Below are 26767 nucleotides of genomic sequence, written 5' to 3'. Positions count from 1 at the left end.
ACGGGAGGGGCGGGTCCGGGGGCGGGTCCAATAGCAGGGCTGAGCCTGGGGCTTAGGGACTCAGCCGGTGAGGCCCGCGGCAGCGCCAGAACCAGCAGCAGGCGACGGACAGCACACAAGGTAGGCTCCGCCGGGTGCAGAGAGGGTGCGATGACCAACGGGACGTTTGCTAGGTGTGAGTGTGTGATCGGATTCCGGAACGGGGCGTCCCAGCCATCCGCGCCCTGAAATGGGCTCAGGGAGCCGAGTGGGAACGGGGAATAACGAGATCAGGTAGTGAATGATCTTTCTGAGTCCATGGTTAAAGTGACCCCAAAGCATTGTCGGGTATTGTTGATTTTAAGAAAAGAGAAGTACTTGCCGGGACAGTGAGGGGAACTGGGGTGCTGTAAATATTGTCTTGCTCCATGGTAATTGCATAGGTTGTATGCATGTATAAAAATTCACTGAGCCATACTCTTAAAATTTGTGCACTTTAGGGAAGTTATTCTTCAATTTACCAAAATTTTAAAATAAATCTAAAGCAGAAACATGCTTTTTGAAAAGGTGAGGAGGAAACCAGTCTTGGGAGTCCACCCAAGGAGAACTTGGGCGACCAAACTAGCACATCTGCTATTTCTGTGTATGGGTAAGAATGATTGTGAAATTTGCCTTTTCTGATTCTTACAATTTTGCACTTGTATCTTGCTTGTAGAAAGAAACTTTTTATTTCCCCAGAAAAGGATGTGGACAAGTTAAGTACAGGTTGAGAAGCTATGAGAACACCTAAGAAGTGATTAAGTTATATTCATGATGTTAAGTTATATTTCAAGTTTGTGTGAGAGGGGTAGAGTTGAACAATTCCAGGCTGCCCTGGCTTAGTGATAAAATTATGCTTCCCTTTTGTTTTAAGTAGAGAACTGTTTATGAAGGCTCAAGTTCAGGTTCCAAAGTTTCTGGCTGAATGTGGAAATGGGAAAACTGCAACTTTCTTTTGCTTTTCTGTACCCAATACATCAGCTACTTCCCTCTGACCTCTCAGAAAACCCTGAGCATCACCTCTGACATCATCAGGGCCTTGCAAAAGCCATTTGTTAACAAAAGTTTGCTGGGAAGTGAATTTGTGTTCCCAATTCCAAGAGAGGTGCCTTCTCCTTAAATCCTAAGCACACTGAAGCCAAGTTTTGCCATAAAGGGAACTTTTCCTTGAATAACTGCTTTTCCATGAATAATGATTCATGGATGAATCATTAAATTAACTCCACCAAGAATAGCCTGCTAGTGTAATCCAAACTAAATTAGTTTCACTAATGACTCAAAGGATATGTTACAGCTATTGTGTTGTATCGTCCTCACATGACAAATTTCATGTTGAAAGGACAGACATTTTCCTCATACCTTCAGGTAGATTTGCAGTTATGTTCACATGTCCTTTTTCCTCAGTTCCCTTTGTAAAAGGGGGAAAAAAAAAGGAACAAAGAATGTTGCTCATCAACCAGTTATACTAAGGGTTAAAACACAACCCCCTGCAGAGGGTGATGTACCCCAGGCGATTTAGGACTTCAGGAGGGAAAATAAGGGTGAGGCATTCTGGGTTTTGTATAAATGGCCCCTAGATAGCATGCCTCAGGGAGAATTTCAATGGCCCCAGATTCTTGCATCTTCTTGTACATAGAAATCACTAAAATCATTCACTTGAGGTATCTGTTCTTTGTGATTAAAAGTAATCTTTTGGGCTTCCCTGGTGGCGTAGTGGTTGAGAGTCCGCCTGCCGATGCAGGGGACACGGGTTCGTGCCCCGGTCCGGGAAGATCCCACATGCCACGGAGCGGCTAGGTCCGTGAGCCATGGCCGCTGAGCCTGCGCGTCCGGAGCCTGTTGCTCCGCAATAGGAGAGGCCACAACAGTGAGAGGCCCGCGTACTGCAAAAAAACCCACAAAAAAACAACAACAAAACAAAAAGTAATCTTTTACCAAAATGTATGCTAGACTACATGTTTTTCCTAGTCAAAAAAAAAAAATCTTATACATGTGGAACATATATATTTGGAGCAGTTCCTCAGAGGTATCTGAAAGGCTCTCTCCCAGGCTATCATCCTCAGTAAGGTCCCCGAATAAAATTGAAACTCACAACTCTTATGTTGTGTGTTTTTCTTTAGGTCAACGCCTTTGTGTGCATTTTCCCATACCAAAAAAAAAAGCTATAAGAAAATTATTTGAAAATGCAAACTTGTAGGGTAGAGACGGGATATTGAATCTGTGCATCTACTTTTGCTTCTTCCTGAAACTCCACCAAAACAACAGTAGGATTTTTAAAGCCATAAAGGGAAGACAGAAGAAAAGATAAAAGCAATAAAAATTTGAAACTAGAAAGCAGATGGACGAGTGATAAAGGATTTTGCAGACTGAAGAAAGCTAAATTCTAAACCAGCAATGGGGAAAGCCAATGAGCAATCCTATTTGCATTATGGAATCCCCCAATGCTCAGGATTTAGTGGCACCAGGTACCTCAGGGAGATGGAAGGGTATGGTTGAAATTAGGATTGCTTGAAATTCTGGTTCCTAAAAGGCTAAGTCCGCAGATCCCTTTCCCAATTCCCTGCAACCAAGTATCTCTTCTTCACCACACCAGCAGACTTTGGGGGGTTTATTCCCTGGAGAGGGTACAGTCTTTGGACTGGGAAGATACAGTTCACAGTTGGGGGTGGGAGTACCATACTGAAAATATGGGGATTAATTGAACACAGGCAAACTGAATGCTGGGGCCCTTTCCCACTTTTATCCTTTTCTCGTGTGAGTATAGAACCATAGTCCCAAGGACTCAAACTTTCAACGGGAATTGGGAAGTCCATCTATGGAAAGTCTGATGAGTCCAAAGAGAATAAAGATAATGACATCTAAGTTTCCAAATAATATTTATTCATATTATCCTACAGAGAAGCTTACAGACAATAAGCCCCATCCACAAACTTAAACTTATAATCAGCTTTTTGGTATTTACTCTTAAATGTGAGTAGATAATAAGAATTGCTAGGAATTTGAGGACAGTCACTAGTTTGAAAGATAGAAAACAAAACCAACAGAAAAAAATGACTCAGTAACAGACCATGCAGGTAAATAAGAGAAAATATTATATACATTCTATACATGAAGTAACAACAAAATAAAATGAAAAGAGAACATCAGAAACAAAAAGGAGCTCTTGAGGATTAAAGACTTGAGAGCAGAAAAGAAAAACTAAATAGCAAGGTAGAAAGATAAAAATAAGGTGGGCTGTCAGAAAATAGGACAAAACGATGAAGAGTTGGAAAATAGAAAAAAATATGAGAAATTTAGAGCATTGGGTCAAGAGCTTCTACAACCATAAAAAGGGGTCCGAGAAAGAGAAATAGAAAAAAAGGACCAAAATCATCATCTGAATAATTCAAGAATTTTTCCATAATTGAAGGATATGAGCTTCCAGATTAAAAGAAGTCAGCCAGATGGATGAAAGCAGACCCAGGGTAAGGCATAGAATTACGAAATTGCAAAAACTAAGGGGCAAAGAAAAGCTTTGAGAGAGAGAAAAATATTGGCCACATGGAAAATATCAAGATCCAAATGTCTTTGAATTTAAGCAGTAACGCTACAAGCTAGATGACAAGGGAATGATTTCTTCAGAATTGTGAGAGAAAATGTTTTCTAACTAAGAATTCTTACCCAGCAAAACTATACATCGAGGATGGGGAATAAATAGTGTGGAGACATTTTCTACATGCAAAATTGCCAAAAGCCTTTTCTCCCATGCACTCTTTCTCAGAAAGCTGCCAAAGGTTGTATTTTACCAATATAAGGGTGGTAACCAAAGAAAAGGAAAATAGCCAATAGAGGAAACAGGAGATTCATCAAAAGATAAGAAGGAAGGCTCCAGGATGGTGGTAGATAAAGATCGCAGAAGGCTAACTGTGTGCCAGGAGAAGACAGCATCCAGGTCAGAAGGCTATTCTCTGAGATGACATTGATAGGATATCTGATAAGCGAAGAGTTTGAGAGTGTATTGACAGGAGATTGGGAGAACTTAGAGTTGAATTAGTAATAAATATATTGAAATTTTATAAATGAAAAAGCCAGATAGTTATTAACTACAGAATAAAAAGTTGTACAGGAAAGGAAAAGTAATCATAGAATTCTATATGGCTTACCTGTGAATAGTATTTACCTAGTCCTAATAATGTGAACTTGAAATGTTTAATCACGAATATGCTATATCTATATGGAAAGGATAGGAAAAATGAGAAGGTGGTGTGTGTGTGTTGAGAAGTTGAAAGAGGACTAAATGCTTATTTTTCTAGATGCTTCCTAGAAATAAAAAATTAAGAAGATACAAAATAAGCATGCTATTTGAGTTATATTTTGAGTTATATTTCAAGATTCAGCTAAAAGAGTTAAAGATGTTTGTCTCATTGGAAATGGGGACTGCTGCTTTCATAGCTCTGTTGAACTCTGAATTGTGTGCATTATAACATTGATTAAAAAAATAAGAAGTAAACATTAAAGGAAATTTTAAAAATTGAAGAGTGAGATGCTAGGAAAGATTCTAAGCTTACAAAAGTTATAATGCCTGTTTTTTTTTTTTTGCCCTGTCTCTTTTTTTTAAACTTAAATTCTTTTACTCTAAGATGTAATTCAATTTATTTAAAGATCTTTCCTAATGTGTATTATGAGATATGCCTCTACCATCAGATTCACTGAAAAGTAATTTTTTGTATAGCTTTTCCGTGAATATTGAAATATTTTTAAATAAGCCATACTGCTGGGACTTCCCTGGTGGCACAGTGGTTAAGAATCCGCCTGCCAATGCAGGGGACACGGGTTCAAGCCCTGATCTGGAAGATCCCACATGCCGCGGAGCAACTAAGCCCATGTGCCACAACTACTGAGCCTGCGCTCTAGGACCCGCGAGCCACAACTACTGAAGCCCGCGCGCCTAGAGCCCGTGCTCCGCAACAAGAGAAGCCACTGCAGTGAGAAGCCCGTGCACCGCAACGAAGAGTAGCCCCTGCTCGCTGCAACTAGAGAAAGCCCGCGCACAGCAACGAAGAATAAACACAGCCATAAATAAATAAATAAATAAATAAATAAATAAATAAATAAAATAAAAGCCGGACTGCTGAGAATAATAGGTTTTTTCTTCATTCATCAATAGAATTGAAATGCACTTAAGTGACAACCTTGCAAACATTTTCCACTTAGGCATTGGAGACATTTGTTTCTGAGTCAAAGCTATCTACAAAACCATGGCTAATACAAGAGCAGTACCTGATGCTGAAGAGTACCCCAACACTGAGGTACAGAAAAACCGAGTGCTAACTCTGGAAGAATGGCAAGAGAAGTGGGTGAATCACAAAATTGCATTTCACCAAGAACGAGGACATCAGTAAGAAATGTTTACGTTTCTTTATATCAAATGTTGGTCTATAACAGAAATGCTCTATCAGAAACTGACTTTGGAAATAGAAATAATAATATAGATATCCATTATTTGATTTTAAGATGCACATTTTTAGATGTTCACATTGGAGCATCTCTGAAATCAGGATGCATCTGTGGCATGTCATAGGTGAATTGGTAGTGGAGTATAAGTAATGGTGTGACTTACAGTTGATGACATCTTAGATTTATGAAATATGTCTTTTTTTTAATCCCCTATAACATTTATTTGTTGGGCATACATGTTTATACATACGCAGATGCTCAGGTTATATTAATGCTGGCATCTCTTTATGCTGAAAAGTGGTGGTGTTCTGACTTTGCTTTCCAATAGCATGTGTTCAAATGTTAAAGTATTATCTATATGGTAGAAGAAGAGAAGTTGAGAGAAATTAATCAGTGAGCTGAATGCTAAGCAATGTAATAGTAGTAGTAGTAGTGGGCTTTGAAGCAGCAGCAATAAAGATGGGTCAGTGCTGAGTAAAGTGGTCGTGACAGATGTTCCTTCTTCCAGGCAGCCACCCTGACTGCCCAGGGGACATCATTATTATTATTACATTTGCACACTAAGTAATAGTTGGGGTATCATCCTAGAACCATTGTATGAGTTATCTCTGTCATGTAGCTGGCCTTAGAAGACACACACACACACGTATACATTTTCAAAACATATCAAACAAGGAAAAATTAATTTTTTATGTTTAATTACTAATCAGGAAAGCCCCAGGTTTGAGTCACATTAACTGCTTGCCAGTTACCTGACTGAGCAAGTTGCTTAACCTTCCTGTTTCTTCATGTATAAACTGGAGATTTTAATGAATAATGTTACCTACTTCATAAAGTTGTTGGGAAATATTAAGTGAGGTAATACATGAAATGTACTTAGCATTGTAAAATTGTAGTCCTTTCCTCTGTGTCTTGGGCTAATTAAAACAAACAATTTTTTTTTTCTCCCCAGGCTATTAAAGAAGCATTTGGATACTTTTCTTAAAGGCGCGAAAGAACTGAGGGTATTTTTTCCTCTTTGTGGAAAAGCAGTTGAGATGAAATGGTATGAACAGATAAGCATGAACGTACTTTCTTGTCTTGATGATAAACACTTTGCGTGGATAATAGGATATAAGTTTAAAAAATTCCATTCTCAGGAAATGCACAGGGATTCTATATTTTTAGTAGACTAATACTGATGGGTTCATAGAGGTAATACTCTCAAACAGGAAGACAGTGCAGAAACAGAGGGGAGAACTAGTCTTTCTGTATTGAGTTTCTAAGCAAAAGAATTAGTCTACAACCAAAGTGGTGGGGGAGGCAAAGGATGGGACCAGCCTTCCCTCTTAAATTTCCTTCATCTTTGTGGTGGTTTAGTTTTTGTAGGTGGTTTTGGAATGTAACTAAGTTAATTTTAGGTATTTTAAATAGAGGTGGACAGAAAAGCTCAAAATGAATTACAGCTTTTTGGCAAAACCGTGTATAGTCCACAGTTCAGCTCAATTCTCCCGCCCCTCTACGAGCACATAGGAGGTTTTGTTTTCATGAATCATTGCTAATAAAATCAGTGATAAAGAAAGTATTTCTTGTGAGTAATTCTCTCTTGTGAGAATTCATTTTAATTCACAAGCCACTGTCACTATGGGTTACCCTAAAGTCACAAACCTGGCAATCGTTTCCTATACAGAATTTGTTGTAATGATAATGTACGGAGGCTATCGTACATGCCAAGACATAAGCTTGTATAAGCTTGAACGTTGAGAACTTTGATCGTCAAGCAGGAAAGAAAAATAAAATATATGAAAATGATTAGTAAATGAAAAATATAGTAACTTAAAAATGCTCTCTGCCCTACATAAATACAGGTGGGCAAACTACAGAACATGTGTGCATTGGGAGTGGATTTCTGAGCGGGGATGGTGGCATTTTTGCAGCCAGCCCCCTGCTCCCTCAACTTGTAGCTGAGAGCATTTGTGAGTGGCTGCTGTGGCTTAAGATTCTTGGGTGGCCACGAAATTGAGAACATTATATCCTAACCAACTCACTGAAGCAGAAGAAAGAATTACTTTGCAAACTACCTGCAAGAAAAACATTAACTCTATGAGCAGATTGTCTTTTTGCTGTGTCATAAGTGATAACAATCTAGTTCTAGCAGAGGCTTTGATACAAGGTTAGAAAATGGTATTATGAAACAGCCAATTAAATGTGATTGTTGAAGATTTAGGGTCTAAAGTCCTTTGTAATAAAAATGCCAGAACTAAGCTACTGTAATTGTATAAAAGTTATTATATTAGAGGATTTTTCACTTAGGTAACAAATTTGTATATTAAGGTCTATACAGATATCAGATGTGAATAGATAAACTATGAGCTGAAGCCCAAAAGCATTAACATAAAATGCTGAAGACATTTCCTTAGGTTTTGGGTTTCTTTTAGGACAATATATTCCAGTAGAATCCAGCCTATGCCAGTCTATAGTAGGCTATGGTTCATTTTTCCATATATTGAGTAGAAGTAAAAATCCATGCAGCTGGTTTGGGTAACTTTTTTGTTTATATTTTATAACTTCAAAAAATGTATGGAGAATAAAAAAAAATATTCCATGTATGTTAACTTACAAATTTCCCAGGAAATGTGAAAGACAAGTTATTAATATGTATGTTTTAGAACTATAAACAGTTCATGTTCTGACCACATTTTTGAAAGTGTGTCCTCTTGTGTAGGGAATAGGTACCATCAGTTCTGCTATTATTCAGTTGTTTTGAAAATGCTAATTGCATTCTAACTCCACTAATACATTAAGGAACAATTTGAGCATGGTTTGAATTTCACATCTGCTTATATGTAATTTTGTCTGCAAGAAACATGAGGTGAAACACCCAGCTCTACTAAACCGTGTACAAATAGACAAAATGCACCCATGCACAAACCTCAACTATCTCCCCAATACCTCAGTTCACCTCGGTGTGCTGTGAGCCACTTGCTCCCATCCACAGCCAGTGTTGGAACTTTCCACGGCTGCCAATAATCCCCCTTCCGTTACTTTACAATAACTTGAAAGCTGCAGCCCTTCCAACGCCTACAAGTCTACAAGTAAACTTCAGGTCTCTCTCAAGGTAGAGTGCCATGTTGTAGTATTTATATATTTTGTAACCATTTAACATGTAAAACTGTGCCACCATGTCTATTAGGTTCTTGTCTTTTTTCTTTTTAATGTGGCACTAAGTTTTTTCTTCTTAAGTACTGTTTAATCCATTTTATTTCTAAAGACTGTTTAATTACATATTACTGAGAAAATCCTGATTCACAGAGATGAGTTATGGCAAATGTGCAGCAGCTTTTTCTTAAAAAAAAAAAAAAACCTTTTTAAAAATTAAGGTATAATTGACATACAACATTATGTTAGTTTTAGGTGTACGGTATGATTTGATATTTGTATATACATATATTGTGAAATGATCACCCTAATAAATCTAGTTAATCAATACATAGTTACAGAACTACATAGTGTTGTGTGTGATAAGAACTTTTAAAATCTACTCTCTTAGCAACTTTCAAATATGCAATACAATGCTACTAACTATAGTTACCGTGTTGTACATTACATCCCCATGACCTATTTATTTTATAACTGAAAATTTGTACCTTTTGACTTCCTTCACCCATTTCACCCATTGCTCACCCCCAGCCTCTGGCAACTGCCAATCTGGTCTCTGTATCTATGAGCCTGTTTCTGGTTTTTGTTTTCTTTTGATTCCACATATAAGTGAGATTAGAAGCTGTTTGTCTGTGTCTGACTCATTTCACTTAGCATAATGCCCTCAGAGTCCATCCATGTTGTCATAAATGGCAAGATTTCAATTGTTTATGGCTGAATATACTCCATTAGGACAAAGCTGTTTAATGTGTACTCCAACCCCCATTTTCCCCATAAGCCTCATGATTTTTACTGCATGATTTTGCATGGTGTGTGATTTTTAAAAATGCATATGTTGGGCTTCCCTGATGGAGCAGTGGTTGAGAGTCCACCTGCCGATGCAGGAGACATGGGTTCGTGCCCCGGTCTGGGAAGATCCCACATGCCGCAGAGCGGCTGGGCCCGTGAGCCATGGCTGCTGAGCCCGCGCGTCTGGAGCCTGTGCTCCGCAATGGGAGACGCCACAGCAGTGAGAGGCCCGCGTACCGCAAAAAAAAAAAAAAGCATATGTTGCATAACTGACTTATGTGTTTATTTAATGTAACATAAAATCAATACTGTACCTGGGTATTTGTGCCACTAGTGCTGTTTTCTTTGAAGTCTAAGATCCCAAGACTGAATTCTGTAATTATAAACCTTACCAGAAAAATACTGGTAAGCTTTTGCATATGGTAATCAAATAAATTTTTGGATAGGGTTTAGTGTAAGTGGAAATTATAAGATTATTATAGAAATGGATGATAATGTTCTAGAGCCGACTGCTCCAGTACGGTATCTACCAGCCCCATGTGGCTGTTTAAACTAAGTCACACGAGCCACGTCTCAGGGCTCAATAGCCTATGTGGTTAGTGGCTGCTGGATTGGACAACACAGGTATAGATTTTTCCATCATCACTGAAAGTTTTAATGGACAGAGCTGATTTAGAGAACTTGAAAAGCATATCTAATTCATAGGATGCTTTTAAATCAGAAACTCTTCCAGTCAAATCCATTTGTAGTAAATCAACATGTTAAGGTATAATTTTCCAAACTGTTAAATTTTTCCTAAGGTCATATAAATCATTTTTTCAGAATTCCACATAGCATAAGGTTTGAGAACATATAGATCCACTTTCTGTGTATCTACATGTTCTGTGAAACGTTGTGAGTCTGAATTCAAATAAATCCCTTAAAATTAAGGAAAATGTATGCTTATTGGTACATATCCTTTTACTTAGTACTGTATTTGAAATAAAAATTTAAGTGTAATTATATGATTTTATGCAGGTTTGCAGACCGAGGACACAGTGTAGTTGGTGTGGAAATCAGTGAACTTGGGATACGGGAATTTTTTACGGAGCAGAATCTTTCTTACTCAGAAGAACAAATTATGGAAATTCCTGGAGCCAAAGTATTCAAGGTGTGTTTTGATTTTGGTAAATAGTTATTTCCATAGCCCCAGAAGAAGGTTTTTCTCAGCATGAGTAAGTGAGGATACTATACAAGTGTCAGATGACCCCACTTTATCACCAGATTCACCTGGATATTATACAGTGTAAGGAGCATAAAAAGATAGACAGTAGCTAGGTGTGAACAAATATATAGAAAAGCCAAGGTCAAAGCTTATTTGTCGTGATTTTGGTTTGGGTTTGTTTGATTTTTAATTTATAAACAGGTGTTTCTGAGAACCTGTCTTGTGCCACACCCTGCATAAGACACTGAAGAGATGAAAACACAGTCCCTGCCCTAAAGAATCGCTTAGCTTAGGAGAGAAGAGAAACAGAGGAGGCCGTTTGTCATACATGGAGTGAAGTGTAATGACACGGGGTATTAAGGGAACAGAGAGGAATGTTTCCTAACCCAGCCTGGGGGAGCTTCCTGAAGTGTGGTGACAGATAGGGCTAGGACGGGCAGAGAGTCAGGTCATCCAGTCCAGATGTCCTGTAAAGCTGGTACCTGAACGTGACACAGCCAGCTTTTCTTTTGTGACCGACCACCCTTGTGGCCTCAAGGGAAGGGCAGTAGCCTCCTGGCAAAGAGACCAGATAGGAGGTTGTGAGCAGTGGTCCAGGAAAGAGATCCTGAAGGGCTGCACCAGGAGAGCGACGGGGCACTTAGAGGAACAGATAGATTAAAATGATGTTTAGGGTGTCAAACTGGGAGGATTTAGTGATTAATTGAGTGGGAATCCAGGGGGTGGTGAGTTCACATTTCCAGCTCAGATGACTGGTTGGATAGCAGAGAATAAAGGAGAAGCAAGTTGAAGAGCAGAGAAAATGAGTTTTGTTCTGGAGGTGAGTTTAAAAGACCTGTGGCGTGATGAAGGGATAACTGGCAAACGTCTCTGAAGCATGCGCCAAGCATTTGGGCTGGAAATGATAGATTTGGGGGTTGTCCTCCTCCTGTGACCAGAATGATCCAGTGGAACTGCTTCGCTAGCTTGGGGTAATAATGTGGAAATAAACAGAGACCACCCAAATGAGAACAAGCAGAGGCTGTCAATTCAGAGGGAGTCGCCAATTGAATTTGTCAGAGGCTCAAAGCCTGGCAGGGGGGTAGGAGAGCTTTCTAGAGAAAAATGCGAAGGCTTCTGGCGCTGTTGGCTAACTAGAAGCGGCATCCCTTGTGATTGGTTTGGGAAGCGTATTTGATTTTGAGCTAGAAGAGAGGCGTAGGGGTGGAGGGGAGGCGTAAAAATCAGGGAGGCTGGCAGTCATTGACCACGTCCTGCAAGGCTGTGGTTAGGCTTCCCTGGCTAGTTGGTGCAGAGGTTATGGGTCCGAGCTCTTACCAGATGTGGTCTGGCCACCATCCGTCTGTACATTCGGTCTCTCGCAAAGCACTCTCTTTTCTAAATATTGAAATTAATTGCTCAGGTCACTAGGAAACTTGAGAGGACTTTATTTTACAGCTTCCTCCCACTCCATTCTGAGATCATCTAAGAATTGCTGGTTGCTCAGTCTGGAGAGGCTAGTCCTCTTCCAGACTCCTTGGAGGAAGTGGTTCTCAGCCCTGGTGGCACATTTGAAATTATCTGTGGATCTTTTAAAATTCCTAGTGCCAAGGCCTTGCCTCCAGCTAATTCAGTCAGAACCTCTAGAGATGGGGCCTGGCATCAGGTCTATTTAAAGCTCCTGGGGGATTCCAGTCTGCAGCCAAGGTTAAGATTCACGGGCTGTTTCCCTGCCTCCAGACCCCTTCCTCTCAGGGCTGACCCCCACTGTGCTTCCAGACTGGTCTTCAAAGACCCGCCCACCTCTGTTGCACCTTATTTCAGAATAAAATCCAACATTTTCACGTCCTGAAGTACATCTCCTACCCTGCTCCTCCCCCCACCTCCCAGACTTCTCACCTCCCACACCCGTGATGTCAGCAGATGCATCCAGCCAGTTCTTCGGCCACCTTTTTTTTTTTTTTTTAAAAACATCTTTATTGGGGTATAATTGCTTTACAATGGTATGTTAGTTTCAGCTTCACAACGAAATGAATCAGTTATATATATACATATGTTCCCATATCTCTTCCCGCTTGCGTCTCCCTCCCTCCCACCCTCCCTATCCCACCCCTCCAGGCAGTCACAAAGCACCGAGCTGATCTCCCTGTGCTATGCGGCCACCTTTTGTTCCGCCTTTCCTGGTGCTCGGGCAGTGAGTTCCCTGCTCTGTCTGCTCTGTTCCCACAGTCCTGGGCACACAACCAGAACAGTACAGCCCATTCTGTACCATGATGGTTCTTTGTTCCCGCACCTCTCTGCTCCACCAGGCTGTCCTCACTGGGGTCAGAGACTGTCAAATTCACTGCAGTATCTAGAACTTGGGCTAGTCCTGTCTACAAGGTGCTCAGGAAATAAATGCTCATCAGTCAGTGAATGAAAGAGAGGACACTGGGGAGTCAATACAACTGCACTTTTCAGGAGTAACTTTTTTTTTTTTTTTTTTGCGGTACGCGGGCCTCTCACTGTTGTGGCCTCTCCCGTTGCGGAGCACAGGCTCCGGATGCGCAGGCTCAGCGGCCATGGCTCACGGGCCCAGCCGCTCCGCAGCATGTGGGATCTTCCCAGACCGGGGCACGAACCCGTGTCCCCTGCATCGGCAGGCAGACTCTCAACCACTGCGCCACCAGGGAAGCCCTTCATGAGTAACTTTTAAAATGTCTGTCCTTTCTCTCTCAGTCTGCCTGGTAATTGATTGATGTGTATACTTGTCATTAGGGGGTCAAAATATTAGGATTTTGCTAAAGTAAACATTGCTAAAATATAACAAGCCCCAAAATGAGTAACAGTTAACTGATCTTCAGGATTAACCAATCTGATTTTCCTTTTTGAGTTGATCCAAAAGAACCCTATATAGGTTTTTAATTTTAAAAAGTCCCATTAAAAATTATTTTCAATAAAATTGTATTTTATTTTCAGTTAAAAAAATATTTGCATAGGTTGCAAGGTGCAGGAAGTGAGGGGGGAAAGATGGAGAGGAATTCACCAAAATGATTAAAATCACTGTGTTCAGAGGGTGGCATGCAGGTTTTTTCTTTATTCTATAAATTCTCTGCAGCATGGTCCATATTTATTTCAAAATTAAAAAAATAAAAATTTATATTTTTTATAGATTAGTGTTTTTTAAAAATATGTTATTTATTTATTTGGCTGCATTGGGTCTTAGTTGCGGCATGCAGGATCTTTAGTTGCAGCACATGAACTCTTAGTTGCGGCATGTGGGATCTAGTTCCCTGACCAGGGATTGAACCCGGGCCCCCTGCTCTGGGAGCACGGAGTCTTAGCCACTGGACCACCAGGGAAGTCCCCCTAAAATAAAAATTTAAAGTAAGATGTCTAAAAAAATTGTTTGCCGTGAAATTATGTTCTTTATGTTTAATTACACATTCTTTCTCTACCACCCATGTGCTGCTTTGCCCCTCTTTTTTTTCCCTTGACCATTCAAGTACCTCCTAATTAAGTAGAATTTTTTTTTCTTGACTTTTTCATTGCAGAGTTCTTCAGGGAACATCTCATTGTACTGTTGCAGTCTTTTTGATCTTCCCAGGTAGGACTGATGTCTACCTCTGCACTTTTAAAAACTCGAGTGTTTGCTAGGCAATGCTGGGGTGGGCTGAGGGTCTTTTTATCACTCCCATTCCCTTGCAGTAGCACCCATGAAGCACTGATTTGAGTCTCTGTTCTGCAGTTATTTTTAACTGCAGCCTGTATGTCTGCACACTTGATATCTTTGCCCTTGGGTAGCTGCTAGGCTCTGGAAAAATTATTAGGACCCTAGGAAGGTAGGGAAAAGGAGGGGAGAGCAAGAAAGTGTCTTCCACTTCACACCTGTGTCTGTAACAGAAATGCATTTCAGGGTGTGGACGGAGGTGAGAGCTCATCTCCTAAAAGTCCCTGATACCTGTTCCAGGGGCTGGGAGGAGAGTTGTCTCAAACTATCCCTTGTTCCTCCTTTGTGCCCCCAAGTCCAAGCTGCTGCCACCAGCTCCTAGATCTAGGAAGAGATGGACAGCTACACACACACACACACACACACACACACACACACACACACACACACAAGCATATCCCTAGAGACTCTGAGGAAAAGCAGATGTGAGATCCCAGTTCCTTAACAGCTGGTGAGGTTCTGACATGTGCCATGGGGAACACTGTGTTGTTAAAGATTTTATTTTTCTTACATAAATTTTTTTATCTTTTTCTTTCTGGTAGAGCAAATATTGGCAAATTTGACAGAATTTGGGATAGAGGAGCATTAGTCGCTATTAATCCAGGTGATCGCAAACGGTTAGTGATTTGGCTCCTTTAATTATGTTGTTTTTTCCCCCTTTTTTAGCCTCCTTAATTTGCTATATTGTACTTTTTCTGGTTTCCAGAAGATTACTAGACTTCTGCTAGTTTGAAATAGCTTATTGTATTTGGAATTAGAAGACCTATATCCAATAGCATCTTGGTCTAAAAAGTATAGGATTTGGCCACGGGAACATGGGTGCAAGGCTTGTGGCTCTGTCACTTCTAAGCTGTATTGCCCTGGTCAAAGAATTCAACTTCTCTACACTTTAGTTTACTCCTCTGCAAAACTGTTAATTTTCCTACTAATACCACCCTCACCACCTCCACTGAGAGTACCAGGTAATACTTGTTCACTCCTTGCCATGTGCCAGGCTTTCTTAAAATACCTTATGTGAAACAACACAATTTATCCACCAAGCAACCCTGTGAGGTATTACGCTATCATTATTCCCATTTTACAGGTGAGGAAACTAAGGTCAAAGAGGTTAAGTTACTTGTCCAAAGTGAGGCAGCAAGTACGTGACAGAATTGAGATTAAAACCCAAGGACTTTGGCTTTAAAGTCACGCCCATGACTAGGCCCCCTCACACGGTTGTTGTGGGAATGGAAAGAAATAACACGTGTAACAAGTGCCGTGTTGACCCTAAATGACTGCTTAAATATTAGCTGCTATTGTATTAGAGCTTTTGGTCTAGATATTTTGGGTGACCATTCTTTTGTACCTGGTCTTATTAGAAAATAAAATTAAAATATGCGAAAGTATACTGAGTAAAATGTGACCCCTCCTGTGTACTTTCCAACCCAAATATCATTCACAGCCTTACTTGGGTGTAACACATAAATACTGAATTACTTCGTGGTATGGAGGCAGACTCAACATATCAGCAAAATGAAATTTCTCTTTTTAAAAATGAATTGTTTGGGACTTCCCTGGCAGTCCAGTGGTTAAGACTCCGAGCTTCCATGGCAGGGGGCGCAGGGGGTTCAATACCTGGTTGGGGAACTAGGATCCCGCATGCTGCACGCGGGCCAAAAAAAAAAGAATTGTTTGGTGAGTAAGGCTTGTTGCCAAACCTAATCTTATTTTAATTAGACATTGCCACATCCTCTTTTTTTTTTTTTAAAGATTTAATTTTATTTATTTTTGGCTGCACTGGGTCTTCGTTGCTGCACAAGGGCTTTCTCTAGTTGTGGCGAGCGGGGGCTACTCTTTGTGGTGGTGCGTGGGCTTTTCCTTGCGGTGGCTTCTCTTGTTATGGTGCACGGGCTCTAGAGCTCAGGCTCAGTAGTTGTGGTGCACGGGCTTAGTTGCTCCATGGCATGTGGGATCTTCCCGGACCAGGGCTCGAACCCATGTCCCCTGCATTGACAGGCGGATTCTTAACCACTGCATCACCAGGGAAGTTCCACATCCTCTTAATATATATTTTCCTCTGGTTATAAGTCACACCCCTTTTTCCCTTTTCTTTCTGACACCTTCCTCCTTTCTCTCTTCTCTGGGACCCTCACCTTCCTCACATGCCTAGAAGTCATCATTCCCGGAGGGACCATCCTCAGCACGGCTGTGCTGTCCTCTCTCCTGTACTTGCTCCTTCAAAGATTGCTTCAGTTCTCCTATTACTTTCGTTCTGGTATTCAGCAAATACACATTAAGTTCCTACTATGTCTAAATACACATGATGTTGGAGAAATAACTGAACAAGTCGCGCATGGTATTGGCCCTTGTTGTTTCTGTATTTCCAGCTCTGTTCTTTCTCCTAAACACCCACATCCCATATCCAGTGTCTGCTCGGCATTTCCCTGTGACATCAGTGTCCGTCATCGACTCAAAAGTACCACCTGTGACTTCTGCGTCTCCATAAAACACCACATTTATACACTAAACTCAGTTCTGCTGAGTCTCTGAGATCGTAGGTGTTCCCCGCTTCCTAAGGTTGTCTACCCTCTTCCTCGAGGTTAGTCTCTCTGCAGGCTTTGGTTGCGTCACTCAGATCCCCAAGGCAGTGGGGAGCAAACCCGGAATCACAAAGCTCACTCTATAGACCGTGCACCTTGTGTTCAGTTATTTCTCCACCATCTGGCTTAATTTTTATAGATAATGATATCATCTGGCATAATAATAAATATAAATATATGTATATAAAATTTTAGCACATAGTAGGAGCTTAATAAATATTTGTTGAGTAAATGAGTGAAAACAAACCTGACTCAAAGCAAGGAAAATATACTGTTTCCCACCAGCCACCATTGCCTCCTCTCTCCTAGAAATAAAGGCCATCTAAGTGGCCTCTGAACTGTTTAGTTCATGGTAAGAAAGAGTCATGAGGCCCCTCCAGAGCTCTTGGAGAATCTAGTTCTAGTTTGGTCACAGACTCTGTCTTCCTGGTCCCCCTCTTCTCTTTCCTCCCCTTCCAGGCGTGTGTGTATGTGTGTGTGTGTGTGTGTGTGTGTCTTGTCACAGCCCCAAGAATGCCTTGGCCTTTGTTTCCGGAATAACTGCTTATTTTGAGCCATTAGGAAGATAAATGACTTTATCTTAGCATTTACAGTACTTACTACTTTTTCCCAGTCCTGCTGAGATTACACATGGGCGAGAACGGATGTGGTTTCTGCTGTGACTCTCAGGTTTCTTGCCTACCGTCAATCATACCTCTCATTTTTCTGAATTTTTGAGGCGGTTGACAGAGAAAGTCCGCATTCCAAGAGGAAGGATGCCTGTGAGTCCTCTGAAACCCTGCCAAACCTGTCTGACCGATCACTTCATGGGGACAGCAAGTCCCTCCTTTCTTAAGAAGAAGAATCTAAAGTTAAAAAGTAAAGGTTTCTGCTCAGAAGTTTGCTTAGGTCTGATTCTTTCACTTGCAAGGAAGAGTGACCAGCTCAAGCCAGCTCAAGTTTTAAGGGAGTGTATGTTGAGGATGCTAACGGAATAAGCTACTGACCCGAGCATTTACCACGTACCAGGCAGTGTTCTAAGCACTTTATGTGTGTGCACTCATTGAATTCTCACAACCACCTGTGAGTTGGTTACTAGTTTTATCCCCATTTTACAGATGGGAAAACTGAGGCACAGAGGGGTTAAGACTTTGTCAAGCTTACATAGCCTGTAAGTGGAGGGGCTGGACTTTGAGCTCGGGTACCTTGCAGAGTCCGCACTCCTAACCCCCATGCAGGACAGCCTCCCTGATTTCTCCCAGGGCTCTGGACAGGGATGGCAGCACAGCCGGGCCCCGTAGAAAGAGCCAAGGCTCCTCACTCAGAGCTGTGCAGCTCGTCCACCTCTGTCTGTCTGTCTGTTTCTCATGGCCTCTTACCTCCCTGTGCATGCTTCCTCTGCCCTCCTGCCTCAGCACTCAGCTTCCTCTGCTCTAGCCTCCACCCAGCACAGAAACTCCAGCGTTTGGTCCAATGACCACAGCAAACTAGCAGCTCCTCTTTGGATCTCTTAACTCAGTTTCCCAGTGGAGTCATCTGATTGGTCCAACTTGTCATTCTGTACCAGACCCAGGTCTGGCTCCTGGTCTGTCTGCTGATGGGCCCTGTTAGGGCAGGTCCCCACTCTGAACCCATCAGACACGGCTGGGAGGTGGCATCACTTGCTCCTCAGGACACCTACTCCAAAGGATAGTTGCCGTAGCACTCAGGGTTTATGCCACCCGTGCAGAACTGTAATGTCATAGTACCTTGAATTTTGGCTTGTTTATTAGTCTTATCTCTCTCCAACTAAAGAGAGGAAAGGGACTGTGTTTTGTACCTCTTACCCGTGCCCCCGCTGATGACCCCGTCATCCAGGATATTTGTTAAGCTGCAGCATCCCAGGCCCCACAGCAAACCTACTGACTCAGTCTTGGGATGAATGAAGCTCGAGCATCTCTTCTTCCAGCAGGTGCCCAGGTAATCTTGATACCAGCCTGGTCTAGGAACCACTGCCCCAAAGCTGGCAGTGCTTCGGGAAATATACGTTCAAAGCTGATGGGCCTCCGGGGACCACATCATGTTGGAAGGAGCCTCTGTTCTGCTTAATTTGACATCTTCTGGTCTGATGGGCTCCAGAGCCAGGCCTCCTTTGGATTCCCATCCTTTGCTATTTCCCAGCTTAGGCAGGTAACGTCATTTGCTGAGCCCATTTATAGCTTTTTAGAATGAGAATCTACTTCATGTGATTTTTTAGGAGAGTTAAACTCAGTAATAGAGATGAAAGGAAAAGCTGGCTTCCCTCCCTGCCTCTCGTTCTTTGTAAAGAAATGTAACACATGCCTTTCAATGTTCTTTTCAGCTATGCAGATATAATGTTGTCCCTAACAAGAACTGGGTTTCAGTACCTCTTGTCTGTTTTTTCTTACGATCCAACTAAACATGCAGGTAAAGTTTCTTGTTCTTTTTTCCAGTTGCCTTGTTTCGTGATTTAATTCTATGATTTGGATAGCATTATTTTCTCCTGTGAGGCATACTGCTGATACACACGCAGTCTGTGTCATCCATGGTGGTGGGGATGGGATGTATTGGGCTGACGCCTACAAATACATCCTCATAGGAGGATGGGGTGAGATGTGGACGTGGCGAGGTAGGGGTGTGCAGGAAAATCTCTAAACTATTGCTGTTTTTAATTTCTGGAACTTTATAATTTATTGCATTTAAAATATAACTGTATTTGTTTTGAACGTGTAGGAGGGATGTTTTCTTCTGGATTCATTTAAATGTGTTTGAACATTAAAGCCTGACCTTTTTTCTTTTAACATCTTTATTGGAGTATAATTGCTTTACAATGGCGTGTTAGTTTCTGCTTTATAACAAAGTGAATCAGCTATACATATACATATATCCCCATATCTCCTCCCTCTTGCGTCTCCCTCCCACCCTCCCTATCCCACCCCTCCAGGCGGTCACAAAGCACCGAGCTGATCTCCCTGTGCTATGCGGCTGCTTCCCACTAGCTGTCTACTTTACATTTGGTAGTGTATATGTGTCCATGCCACTCTCTCACCTTGTCCCAGTTTACCCTTCCCCCTCGCTGTGTCCTCAAGTCCATTCTCTATGTCTGCGTCTTTATTCCTGTCCTGCCCCTAGGTTCTTCAGAACCATTTTTTTTTTAGATTCCATATATATGTGTTAGCACACGGTATTTGTTTTTCTCTTTCTGACTTACTTCACTCTGTATGACAGTCTCTAGGTCCATCCATCTCACTACAAATAACTCAATTTCGTTCCTTTTTATGGCTGAATAATATTCCATTGTATATATGTGCCACATCTTCTTTATCCATTCATCTGTCGATGGACGCTTAGGTTGCTTCCATGTCCTGGCTATTGTAAATAGAGCTGCAATGAACATTGTGGTACATGACTCTTCTTGAATTATGGTTTTCTCAGGGTATATGCCCAGTAGTAGGATTGTTGGGTCGTATGGTAGTTTTTATTTTTAGTTTTAGTTTTAGTTTTAGTTTTATCAGGAACCTCCATACTGTTCTCCATAGTGGCTGTATCAATTTACATTCCCACCAACAGTGCAGGAGGGTTCCCTCTTCTCCACACCCTCTCCAGCATTTATTGTTTGTAGATTTTTTGATGATGGCCATTCATTCTGACTGGTGTGAGATGATATCTCATTGTGTTTTTTTTTTTTTTTTTGCTGTACGTGGGCCTCACTATTGTGGCCTCTCCTGTTGTGGAGCACAGGCTCTGGATGCGCAGGCTCAGCGGCCATGGCTCACGGGCCCAGCCAATCCGCGGCATGTGGGATCTTCCCAGACTGGGGCACGAACCCGTGTCCACTACATCGGCAGGCAGACTCTCAACCACTGCGCCACCAGGGAAGCCCCTCATTGTGGTTTTGATTTGCATTTCTCTAATGATTAATGATGTGGAGCATTATTTCATGTGTTTGTTGGCAATCTGTATATCTTCTTTGGAGAAATGCCTATTTAGGTCTTCTGCCCATTTTTGGATTGGGTTGTTTGTTTTTTTGATATTGAGCTGCCTGAGCTGCTTGTAAATTTTGGAGATTAATCCCTTGTCAGTTGCTTCATTTGCAAATATTTTCTCCCATTCTGAGGGTTGTCTTTTCATCTTGTTTATGGTTTCCTTTCCTGTGCAAAAGCTTTTAAGTTTCATTAGGTCCCATTTGTTGATTTTTGTTTTTATTTCCATTTCTCTAGGAGGTGGGTCAAAAAGAATCTTGCTGTGATTTATGTCATAGAGTGTTCTGCCTATGTTTTCCTCTAAGAGTTTTATAGTGTTTGGCCTTATATTTAGGTCTTTAATCCATTTTGAGTTTATTTTTGTGTATGGTGTTAGGGAGTGTTCTAATTTCATTCTTTTACATGTAGCTGTCCAGTTTTCCCCGCACCACTTATTGAAGAGGCTGTCTTTTCTCCATTGTATATTCTTGCCTCCTTTATCAAAATTAATGTGACCATATGTGCCTGGGTTTATCTCTGGGCTTTCTATCCTGTTCCATTGATCTATATTTCTGTTTTTGTGCCAGTACCATATTGTCTTGATTACTGTAGCTTTGTAGTATAGTCTGAAGTCAGGGAGCCTGATTCCTCCAGCTCCGTTTTTCTTCTTCAAGATTGTTTTGGCTATTTGGGGTCTTTTGTGTTTCCATACAAATTGTGAAATTGTTTGTTCTAGTTCTGTGAAAAATGCCAGCGGTAGTTTGATAGGGATTGCATTGAATATGTAGATTGCTTTGCGTAGTAGAGTCATTTTCACAATGTTGATTCTTCCGATCAAAGAACATGGTATATCTCTCCATCTATTTGTATCATCTTTAATTTCTTTCATCAGTGTCTTATAGTTTTCTGCATACAGGTCTTTTGTCTCCTTACGTAGGTTTATTCCTAGGTATTTTATTCTTTTTGTTGCAAAGCCTGATCTTTAAGTCGTGGCTTTTCAGGAAGAAGTGAAAACGAAGTACATACACTTTTTTTTTTTTTTTTTTTTTTTTGCGGTAGTTGGTGGTGTTTCTTCTTTTTTTTTTCCTTTTCCGGAGCACAGGCTCCGGACGCGCAGGCTCAGCGGCCATGGCTCACGGGCCCAGCCGCTCCGTGGCATGTGGGATCTTCCCGGTCCGGGGCACGAACCCGTGTCCCCCGCATCGGCAGGTGGACTCTCAACCACTGCGCCACCAGGGAAGCCCCTACATACACTTTTAATTTGTAAAAATACCCTATTTGATTTTTAATTGAGCCTTTTTTAAAAAGTGCTTTGTTTTATAAATATCTGTGTTAGTATTATTTTTTTCTGTTTGAATAAGTCAGATCTTAAAAACTCATTAAAAGATGAGACCTAGTGTCCATAATTAAGTCTGGGACAATCAGATGGAAATAGAAAATAAGGGAAACAGATGTCAGCTCTGTGAATGTGATGTAAGTTCCCTTCCTGAACAGTAGGCCTAAGGAAGGACCTGTAGGAAGAAGATAGAACAGGCCTTGTCTGGGGTGGAGGCTAAGAATTCCCTTCTAGGAAGGGGCAGAAGCTATTTCTTCTAAAGTAAATGGCCCACAGAAAAGTGGGCAGAGTTTGTAGGTTGAGGGTAAGTGCAGGAGTGGTAGAAAATCTCTACCCTGGAAGCAGGAAGCCCCAAGGAAATTTGTTCATGAACTCCACTCTGATTTTCCTGTTCCCAAGTTCCAGCTGACTCAGCCATCTCATGTAAGCTGGAGATGGGCATCTAACATTACCAGTCCCCTCAGTAAGCCAGTCTTTGGTATCAGATGTGCAAAAGAAGCAGCAGAAGAACCTGTCACATCCTCACCTATTTGGATAATTGAGTTATGTATGGAATGTGTATACCACCGTCATTGGAAATAAGCTGAGAAGTGGGCCCTGAGAATTTATTTCTCTTTACAATTAGATCTATTAGAATTTATTCTTCACCATGTTTCTCTTTTACTTAGGTCCACCATTTTACGTTCCAGATGCTGAAATTAAAACATTGTTTGGTAAGTTACAGACATGTGCTGTAACTTTTGAAACAAAGTCAACAGTTAACTGTTTTGAGCTATTAGCAAACTATTAATATCTAGAAGTATATAAAATTTAAAAGTCAGAAGCCAGTTAATTGGAGACTATTATATCCAAAAAAGGAACCCATCTCTGTAATAGGACTTTTTAGCTAAATGGTATGCTTATGTTAAAGACATCTGAATTCTTCTAGAGAGATGGTATGTTTATTTTAGATCTTAGGAGTTATAAGTGATAATAACAATTCAGAGTGCAGAAAATTTACCCTTAATATTTATTTCCCCATGTTCATTAAAAAGAAAGAAAAGATCTTCAGTACACACTCTTTTAAAAACCATCTGATATGTTTTTAGAACTGGTTGCATTCTTCATAAAGTTTTAACTTGTCACACTTTCTTTTTGTTTCAGGTTCAGTGTGCAATATTCATTGTCTGGAGAAGGTTGATGCTTTTGAAGAAGGACATAAAAGTTGGGGAATTGACTACATTATTGAAAAGTTATATCTATTTATAGAAAAGTAAATGAGACGTAAATAGAAGCAAGTAATATCAACATGTTTTTGAGCAATTGAAAATTGTGCTAAGGCATGAAAATATAATAGGTGACTTTTGGAAAAAAATTCTTCACAAATCACATCACAGATCTTTGCTCAAAAATGCTTATAACTTTTTAGGAAAAAAAACATGTACTTTGGAAAAGAGACTGATTGGGGGGCGAAAGATTATACCTGTGTGTCTTACTTACAGATTGCAAGAATTTTTTACAATCAGCATGTATTACTTGTATAATTAAAGAATAAAAGAAAAATATAATGCATATAACTTAAATATAATAGACAGAAACACTGGCATTCTTTATGAAATTTAGAACCATTGAGTAAATATAACACTTTAATGGGGTCCAAGGTAAAAGATAATGGTCTAAGACATTATATAAACATTAATTTTTACTGTAAACCCTCATATTGTACTCAATCCTAGCACTCCTTTTCACATTTTTTCTCCTTATATAATTTTATATATGACAGAATGAAGAAATAAACTTTTAAATTAATGAAATTAACCAATCTATATGGAAAAAATATTTTTCCCAAACTGTAAAAAGAAATTATTTTTAAAAGTTGTTTTCTGTGTTTGGCAGTTTTTTGTTTCTCGTAATTTAATGTTGTTTAAATGATAGTCTTATGAAGTGCAGTACTTAGGGCTGGATTCATGTCTGTTCATTATGAAAGTTTAGATTCAAAACTTTTCAATTTTTCATTAAAAATCACATTTTGATAAATCAGACATTCCTTTCTTACTGCACTACCTAATATTTAAATGATTTAGATTGTTTAGCTCATGTTAATGGGATGGTGTGTATTATAAAAATTATTTCATTGTGTGTTTATGAAAATTTCAGAAACTTTGAAATCTCCAGCTTCTCACTTTCAACCATACATCTCCAGCTCATTTTTCTGTGTGTGCTCAAAACCTTCGAGCCTGCACCACTTTCCCCTCCCCACCAAATCCCTCACCCCTGAAGCCAAGCACGTGGGGCATGAGTTGTGAAATTAGATAGGTGGTCAGAGTGGGTGCTGGAAGACCAGGTGCCCTTGGGGCAGAGCAAAGCTGGAGACCAGAACCCAGGTTGGGTCCAAGGAACCACACAGGTGATGGAGATCTGCCTGTTAAGGAGGTGCCCGGAGGCTGCCTGAAACTCAAAGCCCACCAACCCAGGAGGGATTCAGGTTCGTAATGGTAGCAAGCTTTTGCTCCTGTGCGCTCACAAGCCCATGCTAAAGCGCCTACAGTCTGCTCCTTCTCTGTTCAAAGGTTGCACCTCTCCTCCCGGACTGAGATGCTTCTATGTGGCTTGCTCTCTTCCTTTCTCTCGTCATTGTCAGGTACAACCTGAGATGTAACTGTGTTACATCTTTCTCTCATTATTGTCAGGTACAATCTGAGATGTAACTGTGTCATTGGACTCGTTCTGGGATTCCTTCTCAACTGCATGTATGTGGCATGTCTTCCCACACTTGCAAAACCAGCAGTCCATGCGCGTAAGCACTAACTCCCTCCCCCAGACTCCTCAGCCTGTCGCCCTCCGCCCCCTCCTCTCTGCTGTAACCACCCTGAGCTGGGTCTCCATTTCCCCCCCTCTGCCGCGTGGTCCTTTGCACAGGAGTCAGCCACTGACCACAAGATGTATTCTTCAAATCCTTTGCCTCCACAGGCCTCAGGGCTTGTTCTAGGTGGAAGGAGGAAGAGATGGTCATGCTATTCCAGGACCCTCTAAGTAAGAAGTATTGGAGGGAAGCACAGAGGAAATCCATGGAGACTTCGCCATGGAGGAGGGATGATTCTTCATAGGAAACTCAGAATGTTAGAGTTAAGACTCAGGGCATCGCTTCTTTTTTTTTTTTTTAATTTATTTTTGGCTGCGACGGGTCTTAGTTATGGCACGCGGGATCTTCGTTGTGGTGCGTGGGCTTCTCTCTGGTTGTGGCGTGTGGGTTTTCTCTTCTCTAGTTGTGGCGCGCAGGCTTCAGGGCGCGTGGGCTCTCCAGCTGAGGCACACGAGCTCAGTAGTTGTGGCACGTGGGCTTAGTTGCCCTGCGGCATGTGGGATCTTAGTTACCTGACCAGGGATCGAACCCACGTCCCCTGCATTGGAAGGCAGATTCTTTACCACTGGGCCACCAGTGAAGTCCCCAGGACATTTCTTTTATTAATCAGTGTATATATGCGACGAGGATTGCACTATATAAGGTATTTGAGAAACCTTTCAACATTGACTCTAGAGATAAACAAGTGCTATTTTCCTAGCAATACTTCGTATAAATACTAGAGAATCATCAAAGGAAAGGTATAACATTGGAGTTTGCTGCCTGTAAGTAGTATCCTTTTAAGTATTCATTAGTTCGTCCATTTAAAAAACATGTATTGACTCCTGCTGTGTACCAGGCATGCGCTAGGCACTGCGGATATGGTTCCTGCTCTCCTAGAACTTAGTTTCTGTCTTCAGAAAAAGAAAGAAAGGAGGAAGATAAAGAGCAATTTTAAGATTGGATAAAAAGAAACTGGACTCTACACTTGGTAAAGTACAAAAAGGACAAGTGAAAAGGGAAGGGAGGGTGTGGGTTGGGTTGACAGGAACGCTGGAACAGAATTTGTGTTTAACTCCATGGAGAGGCAGCAAACAGTGAAGAAAATGGTTGCTAACGATGCCCAGCTAGAATGTGGGGATCCTCAGTGTGAAAGACGCAAACCTACCTGTGTTTAGTTCAGAAGCTTTGTGTCACTGAGAAAGCTTTAACTCTGATCAAACGCAACAAAATTACATTTCCATACTTTAAATTTACCAATTAGAGTCTTGACAGCAAATCGTCAGGGTGAATTGTCAGTGTATGTGCCACAATGCTTTCCAGAACCGCTTTGCTAACTACCAAGGGGCAGAGCGATGACTGTGAACATTCTTAGATAAGTCGTATTTATTGCAGATTTGTCTGGTTTAAAACCCTCGCTAAACACCGCCAGCCTCTTGGTGCAGTACTACTGGTTGCCGCACGGGGACAGCACAGGATCAAGAAGAAGAAGGCAGGCTACTCACTAGGCAGAGCTCCTCTCTACTGAGAATCACACTCAATGGCAAGACGTCGCTGAGGGTGGGGTAGAAGCTCCGTCACAGTCAGCAAGGAGTTGGGGGTCTTTGGATTCGTTTTAAAACAATGTTGGAGCAGAGGCAAGTTAGAAGCACCTTCAAGCATCAATGAAATCCGTATGAAAAGCATCTTGAGAAGGTAATTAATCACAGACTTGGTCTAGATCTCTGTTCCCCGCAGTAACCGCCAGCTGCATCTGGTTACTGAATGGAATTAGGATGTGCTGTGGGTTTGAAATACATACTGGACTTTACTTAGTA

General features: G+C 41.2%; 1 protein-coding gene across 4 annotated transcripts; it reads left to right on the top strand.

Moving 5' to 3' along the window:
• The first annotated feature begins 38 nt into the window (after nucleotides 1-38).
• On the top strand, nucleotides 39-24247 carry TPMT (thiopurine S-methyltransferase). Of its 4 annotated transcripts, none has more exons than XM_027128463.1 (9): nucleotides 39-120; nucleotides 5212-5395; nucleotides 6407-6499; nucleotides 10399-10531; nucleotides 14098-14150; nucleotides 14816-14890; nucleotides 19173-19258; nucleotides 22798-22842; nucleotides 23273-24247. In XM_027128463.1, the coding sequence occupies exons 2-9, from the start codon at nucleotides 5256-5258 to the stop codon at nucleotides 23383-23385; spliced, it is 738 nt and encodes a 245-aa protein (XP_026984264.1). In that variant the 5' UTR covers nucleotides 39-120; nucleotides 5212-5255; the 3' UTR covers nucleotides 23386-24247. The 4 variants fall into 4 exon arrangements, with proteins under 4 accessions (XP_026984264.1, XP_026984266.1, XP_026984265.1 ...); XM_027128462.1 differs by lacking the exon at nucleotides 39-120 and adding an exon at nucleotides 165-273; XM_027128465.1 differs by lacking the exons at nucleotides 39-120; nucleotides 5212-5395 and adding an exon at nucleotides 143-273.
• Nucleotides 24248-26767: the final 2520 nt, after the last annotated feature.

Source organism: Aethalodelphis obliquidens, unplaced genomic scaffold (assembly GCF_003676395.1).
Source record: "Aethalodelphis obliquidens isolate GAN/ISIS:26980383/991018 unplaced genomic scaffold, ASM367639v1 scaffold34, whole genome shotgun sequence".
In the NCBI taxonomy this organism is placed as follows: domain Eukaryota; kingdom Metazoa; phylum Chordata; class Mammalia; order Artiodactyla; family Delphinidae; genus Aethalodelphis; species Aethalodelphis obliquidens.
This window is presented reverse-complemented; position numbering and strand designations above follow the sequence as displayed.

Bases quoted from the DNA above. Each gene is read 5' to 3' on its own strand.
- TPMT (XM_027128463.1), top strand. From the start codon at position 5,256: ATGGCTAATACAAGAGCAGTACCTGATGCTGAAGAGTACCCCAACACT. The intron at 10,532-14,097 runs GTGTGTTTTGAT...TTTTCATTGCAG, and splicing joins CTGGAGCCAAAGTATTCAAG to AGTTCTTCAGGGAACATCTC. The intron at 14,151-14,815 runs GTAGGACTGATG...TCTTTCTGGTAG, and splicing joins AGTCTTTTTGATCTTCCCAG to AGCAAATATTGGCAAATTTG.